This window comes from Myotis nattereri (genome assembly GCF_964212035.1).
Source record: "Myotis nattereri genome assembly, chromosome: 2".
NCBI classification, from domain to species: Eukaryota; Metazoa; Chordata; class Mammalia; order Chiroptera; family Vespertilionidae; genus Myotis; species Myotis nattereri.
Window position 1 is genome coordinate 34,217,775 of NC_138076.1, and position 17,229 is coordinate 34,235,003.

The following is a 17,229-nucleotide window of genomic DNA, read 5'->3' on the forward strand; positions in this document are numbered from 1 at the left end:
CAGTTTGATCAGTCCTTAAAAGTGAAAACAGAAGTTAATGAAACGACTACGTGGTGGATTACTTTGTGTGTGCATGCCAAGTAAAACGCTGTTGCTTTAGTTTGAGTTCTGAGTCTAATTGTGGTACGGAACAATAAACTCAGTTTACACATCTTTAAAGTTAGAATTTTAAATAGGCATGAACTGTAGTGAGAACTGACTTGATAAACATGATACTTACTCTAAACCATTCACTTTATTTAAAGTATATAGGTTGCTTACAAGTTATTTTTCAACTTCTAAATATAGGTTAACTAATTTCATGATTCTTACACTGTTTTTGTACAGATCCATTGCTCCTAAGTTGTGTATTCAAGTTTTGGGAAATGTTTATTGAAAAATTGTTTTGCTATACAAATGTTTTAAACATTGTATCTAAATAACCCAGACTAAAAGTATTTGACATTAGCTTACACGTGCCTTTAATTTTTAAAAAATATCTTACTGCCACATCTGGTGTGAAATCACATTGCAGTAAGTTGGTAATAACATATTGCAGTATCTGCTTGCTGTTGGAGACTCACATCAGATATTGAGATTGTTCCTGTGCCAGGCTATAGGAAAGAGGATGTAATTGTTAATAAAATACACCTGATTTTTTCTGTGCTGCAACAATGTGTAGTAATTTGTTTCCACTGCCTTTGTGTATCTATTATAAAAGTTCAGATTCTCAGTCTATTAGTAGTTTGGATGTTCCCTAATTTATTAAATATGCCTTTATTTACAATTTTGTTTTTTAGGTTATTTCTTAATGCATTATAGAATTAACTAATGACTTTTTATTACAGTATTTAAAATAAATGGTTATTGCCATTTATATTGTGGAGTTTGCAGAATTAACTCATTTGTATAAACTAAACCTTTAAATTAGTTTGGTGTGAGGACTGGTTAATGTTTGCAAAGAGGGGAAAGGGTTTATATTTAAAGATTTACTGCTTCAGTTTTCCTTATAAAGATGTAGCCATTTAGGCCATTTCTGTCCTCAGTTTAATATTGAGTCATTTACTTGTGCTAATATATGCACATAGCCTTTTTTGTGTGGCCACCAGCAACTTAAGAATTTTCAGTGGTTTTGAACGTTTTATTTTATGAAGTAAAATAGCATAGAATCTTGGCTAATTGAACTGTATATATCATTTGAAATGCTTCATTTTATATTAAGGATCCTCCATTTGTCACTTAAAATTTCTCCAAAGCTTTACTATTAACTAAAGCTTCTGTTTTCAGTTCTCAATTTTCTCTTTGTTTATACCCAGAACCGTTTGTTTATATTACTGGCCATGAGAAATTTTGAAGATGGGCTATCTTAATTTTTGAGACCTGTCACTCTCTCCAGTATTCTATGTAAAATTATATATATATATATATATATATATATATATAACTTCAGAGAGGTAGAGGGAGAGAGAAAAACATCAATGATGAGAGAGAATCATTGATTGGCTGCCTTCTGCAGGCCCCACACTGGGGATCAAGTCAGCAACCCGGGCATGTGCCCTTGATGAATGGAACCTGGGACCCTTCAGTCCACAGGCCAACACTCAACCATTGAGCCAAACCAGCTAGAGCCCTCCAGTATTCTTATGAACACTCAATTATCAGACTGTTATTAGAGAAAGGACCTAAGAGGACCACTGAAGGTAAAAGAATTAAGGGCCTCAACCTAGAAATCAGGAGTGTGTGTTGAAAGCCCAAGCAGTAGACCTAACTTTTTCATTTGTTGAATTGCCACTAATGGTGGTCTTGATTCCTTTGCTATTACCTTTGTTTTTCATGTTTACTCATGTTTTTTAAAAAAACACAACTGAGATAATTGTCCATAATCTTGGAGTAGTTATTGCACTGCACTATACAATTTGTAGCAGATTTGCCATTGATTTTCAGATTATTAGATCTCATTGCCTGATTTTATATATTTAGTATCTATAGTTACTAGAATAACTGATTTGCAGCTGGGAAACACTGGAATGGGATACAGAGGACCCACTATCAAAATTGTGTGTGTGATTGAACATCATTGGAACTCTCGAAAAGGTGGTTTTTTTCCTGGGTCTTCAATGGTTGATTAGGCAGCGGTTGCCAAACATTTGGACCTCAAGGGACCAATGGTCTGAGGACCACTGGTTAGGTATCGCTGGACTAGAGGATGTTCAAATGGTTGTATTTTTTATACATATTTTAGTCTTTCTATACCTGAAAGCCAGTAAGTTGAAAATTACAACTTCACTGACCCAGCAGGTTCACTATCAGGCAAGAGTGAGCCTGTGTGTTTAATAGTGTCAGTATATTTTCTATTGTTACTGACTAAACATACTTTATTAACATCAGAATAAAATGGGTTTGTACTTTGTACATATTTGAATAATGATTGCTTCCTTCACTTTAAAGGTTTTCACTATGGATCTAATGACGACAAAGAATTAAAGGAATATATAATATAATTGAAGCCATTTCTAAACGCCGTTAAATGTCTTACTATAAAGTGGGTTAAAGAGGGAGCAAAAATGATTTTATCAACCCATTTTAGGAGACCTTTTATCAAATGACTGCTATCAGTAATATCCCTTATATGTTTAGGGCAGAATTTAACTTTATAATCTGCAGTATATATATATATCAGTCCATAAAGTGGGAATGCTACTTAAGAGAATTTAAATTATTACAATTGAGTGACAAAATCAGAACTGCACAGCTAGATATTTGTGAGTATATCTTCACCAAACTACCAATTCCACTCGGAATGGTGACTGGTTGGTCCTCTTAACCTGTTCTTCATTTGCAAATAGGGAAATGAGGTTTCTTTCAGGCCAGGTGCACAAGATAGTTGGAGCCATAACTGTATTCTTTCCATTTGTGCTGCCTTTTTTTGCATTAATGTAAAAGCAATGGTAGATTGAGCTAGAGATTTAGATGACTATTATAGTGGAAAATGATATTTTGGTTTCATAAGGAATATGTTGTATGGTCTATAATGTATGATTTATCACTGAATTTCCCAATGGGAAAATTTTTCTTTTGACCAAGAACCCACTGTAATTAATACTTTTCTACCAAACTCATAAGTAGATTTAAGAAGCTTTAATGTGTGATCTGAATTTTAGGAGCTTTATTGATGGGGCAGGAGTGTATGACAAAGTTGATCTAAGGAAGGGTTTTATTTTCTACTTGTTTCAAAGTTTTCCCCAGTAAATTGAGCATTTGCATAAGAGTTCTAAAAACTTATGTGACTTGTATGAAATAAATTACAAGCAATGCAAGGAAACAAAGGTACAGTTTTAGTAGAAATACAGAGCTCCATAGAAAGTTCATGGCTTGGACAACATTTAAGTACATAAAGTTTCAGTAATGTTAAATTTAGATAAGGCTTTTTTCTTTGTTTTTACAGAAGTATGTTAAAGATGTCTTTTGAAGTACTTATTAGAATTGATAGGTTACCATGCAAGGAATATATAAGAAACTTAAGTTCTAAAGATAAATGCATGCTCAGGAATTCAAAGGGGCAGAAACATAACTAGTAAGGAGAATTTACTTGGGCAGAATTGATTGCCCTCTTGTTTTTTTAAACTTGCATTAAGCATTTGCCATCTCATTTGACATTCAAATTTATATCTATTTTTGTAATTGACTAAATTCCATTTTTTTAATTTGATTTTTAGAAATTTCTTCCTTAACTCTAGAAATAGTTTAACTTTTTATGCTAAAATAAAATTTATTTTTGATGGGTTAATAATGTGCTGGTAAATTATAGATTTTCAAAAAATACCATGTTTCTCCAACAATTTAATTGTAAAATAGAAATCCTTTAAATGCAAAGAAGTATTAAATAACTGATGTGATTGGTTCTTCTTGGGTTCCCATACTTAAAAATTCAGCTTTGTCTTTTGTACATACGACTTTTTTTTTTTTTTTTTTTTTTGCGTGGCATGACATACGATTTGAGGTGATGCTTTTAATTGCTGAAATTACTATCTAAGCAGCAGTGAAACATGTTGAAGTTGCTGCTGATGCTTTTCACGTAGTATATATAGCTAATTATTCATATTTACTGAAAGTTGATACATGTTCACACAATCCAAAGTTATACAACAGGAATCTTGTGTAGGATTTTAATTTTTTGTCAAAAATAGGAAGCGAGTTTATACGTACATTTATATTTTTCTCAAGGTAAAATGCTGTGGACGTGAGAATATCTGATTTACTAAAAATGGAAGCTATGGTTATTTTCAGACAATGCAAATTTCCTTTATTTCCTCTAGTTAACTTGAAGAGAGGATGTAGGAGCTAAGAGGTCACAACTTAAACTTCACAATGTATGTTTGCTAAATAAAAACGTACTAAGACACTCACTTTCAGTTCCTTTACAAGATCTTTAAGCTAGTAGCTTTTAAATAAAATTTTAAGAAATTTAACATTTTAAAAGAAATATTTAAGAAATTTAAGAAATACATTTCTTGAATGCTTTAAGCTTATTAAAAACGACTTATTTTTACCCTTGTGAATTTATGAATAATACTGCCTATCCTTTCCTGTGTTTTTTTTAGCCCTTCTGGAAATCTGCTGATTCCCTGGAATCGGTTTTACCGCCTTTGAGTCTTTTAAAAATTATTTCCTTGAGTTGAGGCTTGTTTAAAACTAGCAATTGAATATAAAGTTTTCTCGAGTAAAGATCAACTTGGAATAATATGTTTTCACAACCTTGCGTATCCTAAATAACCTTTTCGATCTTAAACTAGCCTTTACTATTTTTTTTACATGCCCAGTTGAAATATACATTAATTTCTGGCTAATATTTCAAAAAAAATACTTAATGCATCATAAAAATCTTCAAATGTTAAAAACAAGGGTGAAAGCAAACTAGTATCTAAACACGATTTTTCTAACATTTTCTGTTTTAAATTTAGCTTAGCGGATAAGTTGGGTAAAGAACTACAACTGTAGGAATATGCTCAGTTCTTTACACCTGAAACATTAAATTCTGGAGTAAACGGGTTGGGGTTTTTGAAAGCATATTGTGGATATACGGCATAATTTTTTTTTTCCAAACTGAACTGTACATCTGTACTGTGCCTAATTTCCTCCGTGTTCGTCAGCTCTTGGTCATTTAAGAAAGGTTGTCTTTTGGACTTTTTCTGCGCTATTAGATGGAGGGGAAAAGTGGGGGTGGGGGCTGTACTGGGTCGGGGTGGGTAGACAGACTATTGTGCTCTCGCACGCAGAGATGTCAAGCTGGCCGCTAGTGGGCGCTGTGGGTCCGTGGAAGTAGTCGACAGGGTGGCGCTTGTCCAAGCGGTTCTTTGGAAAAGCACTTCGCCAAGAACCCAAGTGAATTCCTGCCACCTCTCCATTTGGGCGCTATTTGATACCGTCACCCCTAAATTCCCAGCCACCTTGGGGAGGCGTGTGTCCCGGAGGCTAATTAAGGAAAAGTCCCGCGGCCGGCGACACTTCCAAGAAGTGCTGCCTTCGATGCTAAGCGAGGCGCGGAGGATGCAGGGCCAGGACGTCCACGCCCTCAATGTCTGCTGCCCCACCGCGCCCGGTCCCTGGGAATCATTTGGCAACTCTAGACCCCATGGGCTTAGTCTGGGCCCCTGCTGACGTCTGGTACCAAAATCAGGTCTGACACGCATCACTGAGAGGCCTGGTAGAGGAAGGGATGCGCGTGCGGAGTGGAGTCAGACCAGAGAGAGGGATCACTTCATTTAAAGAAGGAAGACGCACGGAGAAACGCACTGCCTTCGACTCTGTCGGTAAAGTTTCGCCCTCTACGTTGTCCCTCTTTCAAAGTTAGGACACTTGCCAGGCCATGAAGTCGCGACCTGGGAACTGGGACAGGCGACTCCGTGCAGTCGCCGCTTCCCACTCGCCCGGCGCGGCCCTGCCCGCGTCCCTGCCCCGCCTCGCTGGGGCTGCGCGGCGAGCAGCCGACTCCTCTCCGCAGACTTCCCTGCGCTCCGCTCGCTCTGCCGCCGGGGGCCGGGGGCGGGGCTCACCTGTCAGCCGGCGCCCCGCCTGGCGGGGCCCAATGTCGGACGGGGGCGGATGACCGACGGGCCAGCAGCCCAACCAACAGGCGCGGCGTGCGGAGGACCAATGGGCTGCGCTGTGCGGGGCGGGGCCCCGCGTTTATAGCGCTCTGACAGCGCGCCGGCCGCGCTGACTCTCCTCGGCAGGGGCAGCGGCGCCGTCCGGATCTAGGAGCTGCGCGCAGAGCGGGTCCCAGCGCCCTCCCCGCACACAAAGAACCGCGCGCGTCCGGCGCCCGCGGCTGGGACCGAGCCCCTTCTGCCTGCTCCGCAGGCTGCGAGCCGCGAGGAGTGGGGAGGCCCCCGCGCTCTGGAGACATTCCTTGCCGCTCCGCGCTCCGGGACATGGAATCGCGTCGTCGCGGCGCCCGCGCGCTCGGGCCACTGCCCGTCCTCCTGGATCTATAGTGCGAGGCAGCCCCGCTCGGGACGCAGCGCCCGCCACCCGCGCCCCGTCGTTTCTCCGCCTTTGTGTCCCGGCCGCGCGCCCTCCCTGCCGTCCCGCGCCCGACACCCTGGAGTCGCACGGGAGCCGGCGGTTCGAGCTGGGTCCGGCGCGGCGACCCGGAGCCCCGAGCCCGCCGCGCCGCCGCGCCCCGCGTGTGCGCTCCAGCCTCTCGCCGTGAGGGCCCCCAGGGAGCGCTCCTGGCGTCGGTGACCGCTGGAGCAGCTCAGCGCGCCCCAGATCTGCCTGCCGTCTCCCCTTTTCTGTCTGGAGAATTAGGGCTTCCGGCCCTCACCCCACACCTCCGCGGTCCCGGGTGCGCGGAGCTGGGAGCGGCTTGGCCATGGCCGCGAGGAGGGACTCCGTGTGGAAGTACTGCTGGGGAGTTTTGATGGTTTTATGCAGAAGTGCGATTTCCAGATCGATAGTTTTAGAGCCCATCTATTGGAATTCCTCGAACTCCAAGTAAGTGGCGTCCGCGATCACCCTCGCCACCCCGGGTCTGCCGCGCCGCGCGGTCCGTACAAGAGAAAGGACGGGCCGCGGAGCCTCAGAGCCTATTTCTGGACCCTCGGCCCCCCCCTCCCCACCCCCCAGATTCCCGTCTCCCATCCATACCACATCACACTGGGTATAGTCTCCTCGCTCGGCTTTCCAGTCGGAGCGCCAGCGCTCAGATGCTCCCTCCCCGCCTTCCTTCCCCGTGGAGCTCCGGGGGGTTACAAAGCTCCTGGCGGCTCTGTGCCACGTCCGCAAAGGTGTCCGATGGCAATTGGACCCCTTCTTTTCGAGGTTGGAGAGCAGGGCCACAGACAGGGCTAGCAGGCGCACAGGGGCTGGCGAGCTCTGGAGAGAGGCGGGGGTGCCGCGCCCCCGACGAGCGCCCGAGGACCGTGCGGCCCCGCGGGCGGGCCCCGGACAGTGGGGCGCATTCCGGAGAAGGGAGCCTGTGGTCCCCGGGCCGCCAGTAGCGCCCCGGAGCCTGAGCGCCTCGGAGGCGCGCCGCCTGCCCGAGAGCGCAGGGAGAGCTCGCCAGCTCCGCGGGAGAACTCCAGGGGCGAGCTCACTGCTCCCCGTCCCATGGAGGGGCCTTAGGGTTTTCCTGGAGATCCCTGCACGCCGGCCTCTCTCTTCTGTTCTAAACCAGTGGCCACGGACTCAGTGCGGTCCGATAGCTGGCTAGATTTTCAGGACGCTCGCTCCAAAAGCTTAAGGCCCTGCCCAGCCGACCTAGCGGAAGCCTTCACTCCTGGGGCGCCTGGGCTGGAATGGGGTCCTTAGACCCGACTTGCTGTTATCAAACGGTGCAGCCAGGAGAAAGCCAGGCCTCGTGGAGATTAACTTTCAGTGTGAGCTCCCAGAGTACGTTTAGAATTTAGAAAAGGCGATCCATCGCTAAATATCTCACAACTACTCGTCTGTGCACTCAGTATTGCATATTACCTCATTCTCGGGATGCATTCTGAATCTTAGCCAAACATATTTTACAGAATCATGGAATTTCAGCCTTGGGAAAACGATGGAGGCATTGGCTGGTTCCTGGAGTAAGCGTTTGAGATCAGAAGCAAAATCAATGGCCTGATTGAAGTTGAGCAAGTTGGCCGTGGATTTAGGAGTAAAGGGATGGGGGGTTGATTTAGAAATCACATCTTAATTAAAGAATTATATCCACTCCTTTTGAAAGTGGTCAATTTCAAATTCACCAACAGGCTAACCCAGAAATTCCCAAAGACAAGGGCGAGGAACGTCACAGCACTGAATCAGATCAAACAAATTCATGCACGATGCTCGCTGGCACTTCACAACACTGCTCACATTTAAAAGTTGCTTAATGCAACCCCCTTCCACGTAGCCTCATCTTATATGGGCGTCTTTTTGTTGTTGTTCCTTAATGTAAGATACCGTATTTGCTGAGAAACTAGCGGCAGTAACATCTTTACGCTGATACGGAAGGGTGAGGCACCAGGTGGTGCCAGAAAGCGCCGGGCTCAGACCTGCTCACAGCGGCGGGTGTCCTCCGGGCGGGCGGGCGGGCGGGGAGCCCGGATGAGGCCAGCCAGTGCTCGCTTTGTGCCTACAGAGGTCACTCTTCCATGCGCAATGCTCGGCGCCAGACCTTGCCTCTTCCCCAGGCTGTCTGCGCCGCTCCTCTGTGCGCTTTCACTGATGTACAATCTTTGGGGGTTGATCCCCCGCCATCCTCATCGGGATTTAATATTTGTACTTAAATCTAGTTTAAAGAAATCCCCATTAACCCCTCCAGCGTTCAGCTCTCTCTCTCTCTCTCTCTCTCTCTCTCTCTCTCTCTCTCTCTCCCTCCCTCCATATATATATCTTTGCATTATTAGCTACTAGTTTGTGTGTATCTGGGAGGAGCATTAGAAATACCTAGTTGGAAAAAAAATGTAGAGCAATAATTATTTCAATGTAAGGTAGACATTAATATTTCTTTTCCTAATGTGTGTGGGGGTGACTGCTATTTACTCACCGTCCTGGTGATTATTAGCATTAGTCTGTTTTTCCTAGCTGTGGTCACAGATTTAGAGACCTACTGGAGGCCTGCATTTTAGAGAAAGAAGCCCGCCTCCTTGCACTGCTGATGTTGCTGTTGGCTTGATTGCTCCAGTCCTCAAGAGTAGAATTTCTTTCATAGTTCTCATGATAATGGCTTGCCTGGGAGGACTGGGTAATTTGCCCCTGGAAAAGGTCTACTTAACAAAGTATGTAGCTCAATGCCAGCGTGAAAGGTCAGAAAGATTTTTTCCTGGAGGAGTGAATAAAAACCCCTCATGTCACGGGTTCATTTTATTGGGGGAAGTTGCATATTTATTTCCAGAGAAAAGTTGGTCGGTCAGTGTGATGTGGCAAGAAGGCAATCAAATGCATTGAAGTTTCACATCAGTTCATATGAACTGGGGAACAACTCATTTGTAATGAAGCAACCATCAGTAATTAGATTTGTTTCATCCGGGGGTCAGCTTCTTTAGCAGGTGGTGGACATAGGGAGCATGCAGCAGCTGTTTGGATACAGAGTCCAGAAAATCCTTTGTAAATTCACTGCCTCCATAACTACTTGAATCACACTGTCTGCTGCTCCCGTCCCTGAAAGTGTATGCAGTAATGGAAAGAAGTTCTATATACTGAAACACTAGCCCTGTTTGATTATTAGCATTGTATCCATGTGCTCTAGTAAAGTTGGTTTAGTTCTAGACATTTAGGTATTTAGGTTGTTTAAGCAGTTTGTGTGTGTGTGTGTGTGTGTGTGTGTGTGTTAACCTTGGGAGAGAATAGCAAAATCTGGCTTTTTCATTCATTTGTAGTTAACATTTCAGTAGGACAATTTTTTCCAAACATGATGTTCTTGCCAAAATAAAATAGTTATCTCTTAAAAAAAAATATTGATTTCACTTGAGAGGAAGCAAGTCTGTATTGGTATGGTATTCTAGAATGAATTACACCGACTTTGTTGAAAATTTCAGTTGAGCATTAATTTCTTATGTCTAGGGGTGCTATTTCCTATGCACCACATACTAGTTAGTTGACAAAGCATTTTGCTTTTCCCATGTCATTTTTCCTTACATAATACTAAATTCCTGATATTGATTGACTTGATAGAAAAGAATGGCCGGATAATATCCAGATAACCTATAATACATGGGCTCCATCACAGTCAGGCTCCGAATAAATACGGACCTGTCAGAGATGGATAAAATAAACTACAATGGATAGTGCTGTTTAAACAGCCCATTCAGTACCATATATAAGCCAGCCTGCCTTCCATTGTGCCTGAAATTCTTATTTTTGTAGATAAACAAATGCACATTCAGCGCTGATTGAATAGCCCCTTGAACTATGCTCCACAGTTTGCGTTTGGGTTAATCTTGTCGGTTTTAATATAGAGAGATAAAAGCACAAAGTGCCAGGGGTGGAATTGTTAGTGCGTTCACATCCACATTCCTCACGTTTTGTCAGGATGATAAACTGTAGGCAATGGACTGTCGTCGTTCCACCGGACAACTGAGCCAGAGAGAGCACAAAGACAGAGCTAACGCGACATCTCACAACATGCTTGGTAGCCGTCTTTCAGACGAGGAGAGAATTTATTTGGGAATCGGGTGTCTAGGGACTGCGCTTTCTAACCTCAGCAATTATAGCTTCAGCCTCAGAAATGGGAGCTGAGGGTTAAGATGATTTGTTAAGCACTTGGTTCTAAATCTTCCACAAAGCATAGCTGTGGACACTTGTCCAACTGATGCAAAGAAATGCAAATGACTTCCACATCCCTAAATGTTTCTGACTCCTAGGCTGAAAGATGAGGATAGGTGAATTAGGCATCTTTTCCAGGCCAGCTAAAAAATAAAAAAATAAACAAAAAAATAAAATAAAAAATACTACAGATTGGTATGGCTTCTCCACATGGAGTCAGCTGAAGAATAATAATAATAGGTGTATTTTCAATTAATTACCATAAAACCTCTTCTCTGTAAATTTACTGAGATAAATCCTTTAGTTGGTGGATCACCACCATAATTTCCTTCAAATGGAGCAACTAAATCTTTGTACCTTGCCTTCCGCTGAAATGCACCAGGTAGCTCCCAGGAGGCTGATTCTGAACATCTACCTTAGAGCAGCATTTCCCAGCGTGTTCTCCTAAGAGGAAAAGATTTGAGACCCCAACCTGACTGCAGTGGTGCGTCATAGGAATGGGAGTGGCGGGGGAGGGAAAGACTAGACCCTCACCAAAAGAGAAAAAAAAGTCTTAAAGAGGGATATTCCTTTAGCACTTTATGAAAACTTTATTCTTAAACTCTCCCATTGCAAATTGGACAAAAAAAGAAGCGCTCTTCTTTAAGAAATAATGATGAAAATGGTACTCCTGCCTGCCTAATCGCTGCCTTCATTTGCTGCTGACATAAAGAGCCTGTTTTTCAGGTCACTTATCATACATCTACATAGATTTGCTTATGAGCTCACCCTTTGTGTGGAGGAGTAGAGCCTTAAATAGGAGTGTTCGACTGTTTAAAATATTTTGATTAAAATATGCAGAACCCATAGAACTATAAGCTTCTAGTTAGGAATTGGGTCTTTCAGGGAAGAGCTCCCCCCCCCCCACCTTTTTTTTTTTTTTTTAAGGGGAGGAATTAGAATGGGGCTGGGAGAGGAATATAAGAAAAGCAAAGAAGGAAGGATAGCGAATGGGACAGTGTTCCGAACAGCTTGGAAAAACTCCTGTGGCTTCATTGTCTCTCTAAAGCCAAATAATACAAAGACATCAGCAATTCAGCCCTTCTCCCATGATGGAAAATGTAAACCGTTGACATGGCTCCCCTGTTTAACTTGTTTAATTCTCATTTTAAATTCAGTACTATACTAGCCGTGTGAACTCTGAAGATTTCTTTAGTAATCCATTTTGTAGTTCCGAATCAAAAACAAAGTGAAAGGGTCTGACACAATTTGCTTTTATTTTTAGGCAAATCAACCCTGGTCATAGTTAATAAGGGGATTACAACCCAGACTAGGTCTTTACAGATGTAATGTAAATCAAGGGCAGAGTGTAAAGAAACTGATCCCTTTTGATTGAAGTATGGTAAAAAGGCATAGAGAAACTAGCAGCAGTAATCTGATTGTATGGCAATAAAACCACCATTTTCTGTCTTTCAGATAAAAATAATGTGGCAAATCCATGCAGTTCATAAGATGTAAAGGCAGATAAAGGGTGAAGCCATGGCAACATATAGATTAGCTTGATGTTGGAAATGACACGTCTCTGAAAAGGGTGTAGAAACGGAGGCCCTTGCTCCAGGCTGTTGCCTATTATGTGAGACCCACACAGACTTGGGAACTCGGATTAGAAAGTATGAAAGCCCTACTTGTGGCCTGCGATGGTGAAAGCAGGAAAGAAAAGCTGCTCAGTTCTTGCTCATTGGTGGCAGATAATATGGCGAAGGTAGATTTCATTGACTGCCTTTTTGAGAGATTGAGATTGGGGCTGATTAAAACTTCAGATCACTGCAGTTGTGAAGGCCTGCAAGGTTTTCCTTTTTAACTCCTGGCCTAACAGCGGCAGCCATTCTGTAGGATTAACTGCACTTGGCGGTCCCTGCCTTAATCTATTTGGGCTTCAGGCAGGGACATGCTGGCAGGGAACAGAGACCAGAGGGGAGAGGTAGGGCTGGAGTTATCGCAAAAGAAAACAGAGACCTTTTGATTTCAGCCTTCTCCCAGACCCTGAGCCATCAAGTGCAGAGCGGGAGAAGAAAAGGTAAACATTATGTATTGTCCCTCTCCCTTAGCCAGAGAGCACTTCTCTGAGTTTTGTCCTTCCCACCCTAGAAAAAAATAAAATAAAATATATATATATCAGATTACTACTGACTGGAATGAAAACTAAATTCCCCCTTTTATTGATATATATAATATATATAATATGATATATATAATATATATTGATATATATATATATATATTTAGTTTTCATTCCAGTCAGTAGTAATCCGATGGGCTCTCTCTAGATGATATTTTACTCATAAATGCGAGTTTTAACCTTTGAGTCCAATGGGATAGGCACCCTTCATGTAAATAAAAGACTTGTAAACATGTTAGCGCTGCCCAGTTTTAACGTTAAATACAATAACAAAGTCGTCATGCTGTTGCATCTTAATTGCCCCCTGTACCGAGCAACCTTGTACTTTTGTGTTTGCCTTCCACACTTTCCATTTTGGTCATTAAACAAAATAAGCCATTGAAGCCGTGATTGGGTTACATGCAGAGTGACATCTGCAATTGGGTCAAGCCAGAAAGGAAATATTTGCTTTATTGCCTCCTCTTTGGCGCTGAAGAAAAGTTTCAGCAGTTCCTTAGGAGAGTCTGAACTCCTAAGACATTGACAATACTGACCGCTACAAACGCCCCCAGGGCCTTTCCTGATGGAGTGGCTGGCTCAGGGGCTTCGGCGCTGTTTTCCTTACGGCTACCTGGGGCCTTTCTAGACGAACACATTCTGTGAGTAGAAGATCTGTGAAGATCTTCATTAATCCCAAATACTCTATTTCAGACCCATTTCATTGATTTTATTCCTAATTCTCAGACAGCTGACTTGACCATCTGTCTTGGGCTGTAGATTTATTGCATTTGTTGCCTGTTTTTCTGTTCATTATTATGTGCCTGTCATAGATTACTAGTCAAACCATTTTTTTAAATGATTGCACATAGACCTGCCAAAGCCAAGGCCTACTGCTTTACCTTCCTCTCTAACTTAATTCAGTAATCCATATCCAAAGATCCATTGCGCTTGTCTGGATTCATCACACAGAAGGGACACCCCCTAATTTACAAGCTGGTCACATCCAAGCACCTTGCATTCTACATTTGACAATGATTGCTAATGGCCCATTCAGCTAAAGTATTTGCTTGTTAACAGGGAACAGAGCATGATAAATGTCCAGCAAGCTTGCGGCCTCCTTCAGCTTTTCAGTTGCAGACTGGTGCATATTTATGGCAGGCAGATGACAAAAGAAGAAGCTGAATTGCCCTGGCCCCCAGCTTTCTATGAGGACCAGGGTTAAAGTGATTAGAGAAATGATGCAGGAAAAAGCCCTGCCACTTGTTTAGTAACTAACCATCATCCCACGGCTAGGTTTGTCCTACCTGCTCTGAACGTATTTCAGAAGTGTTACCCGTAAGGATGGTCGAATCTGGCTCACCGGTAAAAAGAATAGGTGATCAATTATGAAATGTTTTCCGTGCCCACTGAATGCCAGGTAAACCTATTTCTGTTGCTCCCGCAGCAAATCAGCAGTGGCGCTTTATTTTCCTTTTCACGTATAAATTCAAACATGTAATTCTAGTCCACAGCATTTTGTGACAGGTGAGTGCATGCTTGCTGTTTTCAAATAAATAACATAGCAGGAGAATGCTCCATTAAAGAAAAACAAGTTGTTCCTGCCCTTAGTAACTCTCTAAAGAAAACATAGAGAAACTTGGCAGTAGTGAAGTATTCATAGTTCGCTATTTTCTTTCTCTAAAGCATGACTATACCCAGTAGTGGGCAGACATTCTGAACGCTGGGAATGGGACACTGGTGCTCTGCCTTGCTCCGAAAACTTTGCAGGCGCTGGAGATACTTCATGCTTTCTGTATGAAACTAGTAAACAGCTCAGTTCATATTCTCCATTGAAGTTTGGTTGCATCCGATTTTGACTACAGGCCTTGTGTCATTCATCCAATACTTGCCAGTTCAGCACCTACAGCACCTGAGGCATTACTCTGTTATTTTTATGGACGGATTACTCCTCTATCACCCCAGAATAGGTACGAGTGCTACCCACCTTTTTTGAAACCGGAGTGTCAGTGTGTGTTTGTGATGGACAAAAACACGTGACTATAGACAGTCCTGGGCTTCTGCTTGTTCGGTAGGGGTGTACATTGGGGTGAGGGGGGTGCCACTGCCTGCCTTCTGCCTATTCCACTGTAGCTCCGCAGCCTGCACTCCCTGCAGGATACTAAGCTCTACGCAGCTTAGACTTTCTGACCTACAGGGCCAGGGTGTCTGAAATGTCGCCTCCAGCTTCTCGTCAGCCTCTCGAGTTCCAGCCTGGGAACCTGAGGCCCGGCGTGGTTTCACCACCGGATGAAATGCTTCTGAATCTGGCCTGAAAACATTTGCCCTGAGTACGAACTGCCATAATAGTGAGTGAGGCTGGGCCAATTATGTTCAAGGCCAGCTCAGAATGTTCATCAACCTGCAGAAGAGATTAGAACATGGCAGTTTTCAGTTAACTACCAGAACTATGTTTGGGGTATATCTTGGATAAAAACAAATATTCCCCAACCCCCCTTTGTCTGTGGGAAAATGGATCTTTATTATAAAAACCTGTCCATAAAGTTCACAGTTTCCCCTGGATGAGTGTCCTCTCTATGATGTAGCAGATCAAACATCATTTCTTTACATGTTTTCTCTGTAATCCCACAGCAATTTAGTTAAATACCCCGGGCATAGGAAGATCGGTATACACTGCACTGTCATGATTCACATGCAAGTCTTAATCCCCTTTATCGCCACCCTCCCCATCCCTACAAGGCAGGGACAAGAATGGTTTAATTTCATCCTTATCTATGGGCCAGCATTGACATCCAGTAAGTATTGGTTGAATGAACAGACACAATCCAAATGTATGTTTATGGCTGCCTACTTTGTATTAATATGTCACCTGCTACTGGCGCTCTAGCTTTAGACCGAGGGCTCTAGTCTAGAACATTAAGGCTTGAGAATCACCTGGAGGGCTTGTTAAAACAGGACTGCTGCCCCCCCCCCCCCCCCCCCCGCCCCGGCCTCGCCGAGTTCTGGATTCCTGAGGTCTGGATGGGACTTGAAACTTACATTTCTAACCAGCTCTCAGTTGATGCTGATGCTGGTCTGAGACCACACCTTGAGAACCTTTGCCTTTGAGCAAACTTTTCGGAAAACTATTCAACATTAGGTCATCGTCCTCTGAAAGGCTGTTTTAGGATCTCTGAAGAAATCGGTGGCCCTGCCTCACTGCTGTGTGTCCCCATTCTTGCCTCTTTGGAGACCATAAGGGATCATCTAGAGCAGGGGTGGAGAGCCTTTTTTCTAGCAAGGGGCCATTTGGGTATTTATAACGTCATTCGAGGGCCATACAAAATTATCAACTTGAAAATTAGCCTGCTATATTTGCTCAAACATTTCATTAACTCGCCCCTAAGGCCTTAGCAGGGCCAGACCAAATGATCTAGAATCTAGATCATTGACGGTGGATAATTCCTTGATTTATTCAACAGGTATTTATGAACTGTGGGGTCTATTACTACACTCTGAGAATACAAAGAACACTCTCTACCCTCAAAGGATTTACATCCTAAGGGGAGTGGAAGGAATCCTGGAGGGAGCAAAGGCATTTTGTGCTGTGGTGCCTGGGACTGTGTGCATTGGGGGCACAGAGAAAGGCAATGGTGTTCATTCCGGAGAGGCGTCCAGAAAAGCAGCCCCGGAGAAGGGAAACTGAGTCTAGAGAGAAAGCCGGCATCTGAAAGCAAAATACACAGTAGATGTCTGCAATAAGCAACTCGAAGTAATAACATTTCAGCTATGGGAGCTGTGTGTCTATAAAGTGTACATCTGCAAACAACTACGTTATTTTATCAGAGCATAACTCAAAGACAGAACCCACAAACGAAACAGATCGACCGTGTGTGGGATAGTGAACCCAATGCTTTTTCAGCTACCTTATTAATATGATAATTAGCAGTATCCTATTTCAAAAGGCTTGTGTTGATCATGGAAAGGTCAGGCAATTCAATTTAGCAAAGACAACCGGGTAAGTGCTCTTTTAGTTTAGATCAGAGTACATGCTTTTGGAATCTGGCTGTCTGAGCCCAATCCCAGTTTAGTTCATTTTTAGCTGTGAAACTTTGGAAGCAGTATTCCCTATGTGTCTCTCAGTTGTCCTGTCTCTAAAATGGGAATAATTATCTAATAGTACTGAATAAAAGAGTAATAAAGTTGTGGTCAGGATTTAAAGAGCTTATTTAGCTTTGTGCTTGCCACAGTGAGCCAATATATGTCAGCTATTGTTAATTAAAATTAATTGAATATCTACTGTGTGCCTAGCTCTGGTTCCATTTGCCTTTCACATACAAACGCAGAATAAATAAAAGTAAAATGTTAATAAAAACTTTCACATGGCACTTTCACCTTTT

General features: G+C 43.1%; 1 protein-coding gene across 1 annotated transcript in view; it reads left to right on the top strand.

Moving 5' to 3' along the window:
• The first annotated feature begins 6,194 nt into the window (after nt 1–6,194).
• The window catches only part of EFNB2 (ephrin B2), a 44,106-nt gene continuing 33,071 nt past the window's right edge, over nt 6,195–17,229 (top strand). The window contains exon 1 of the mRNA XM_081084797.1: nt 6,195–6,975. Coding sequence (XP_080940923.1) covers nt 6,854–6,975 — 122 coding nt within the window. The 5' untranslated portion in view covers nt 6,195–6,853. The remainder of the gene's footprint in view (nt 6,976–17,229) is intronic.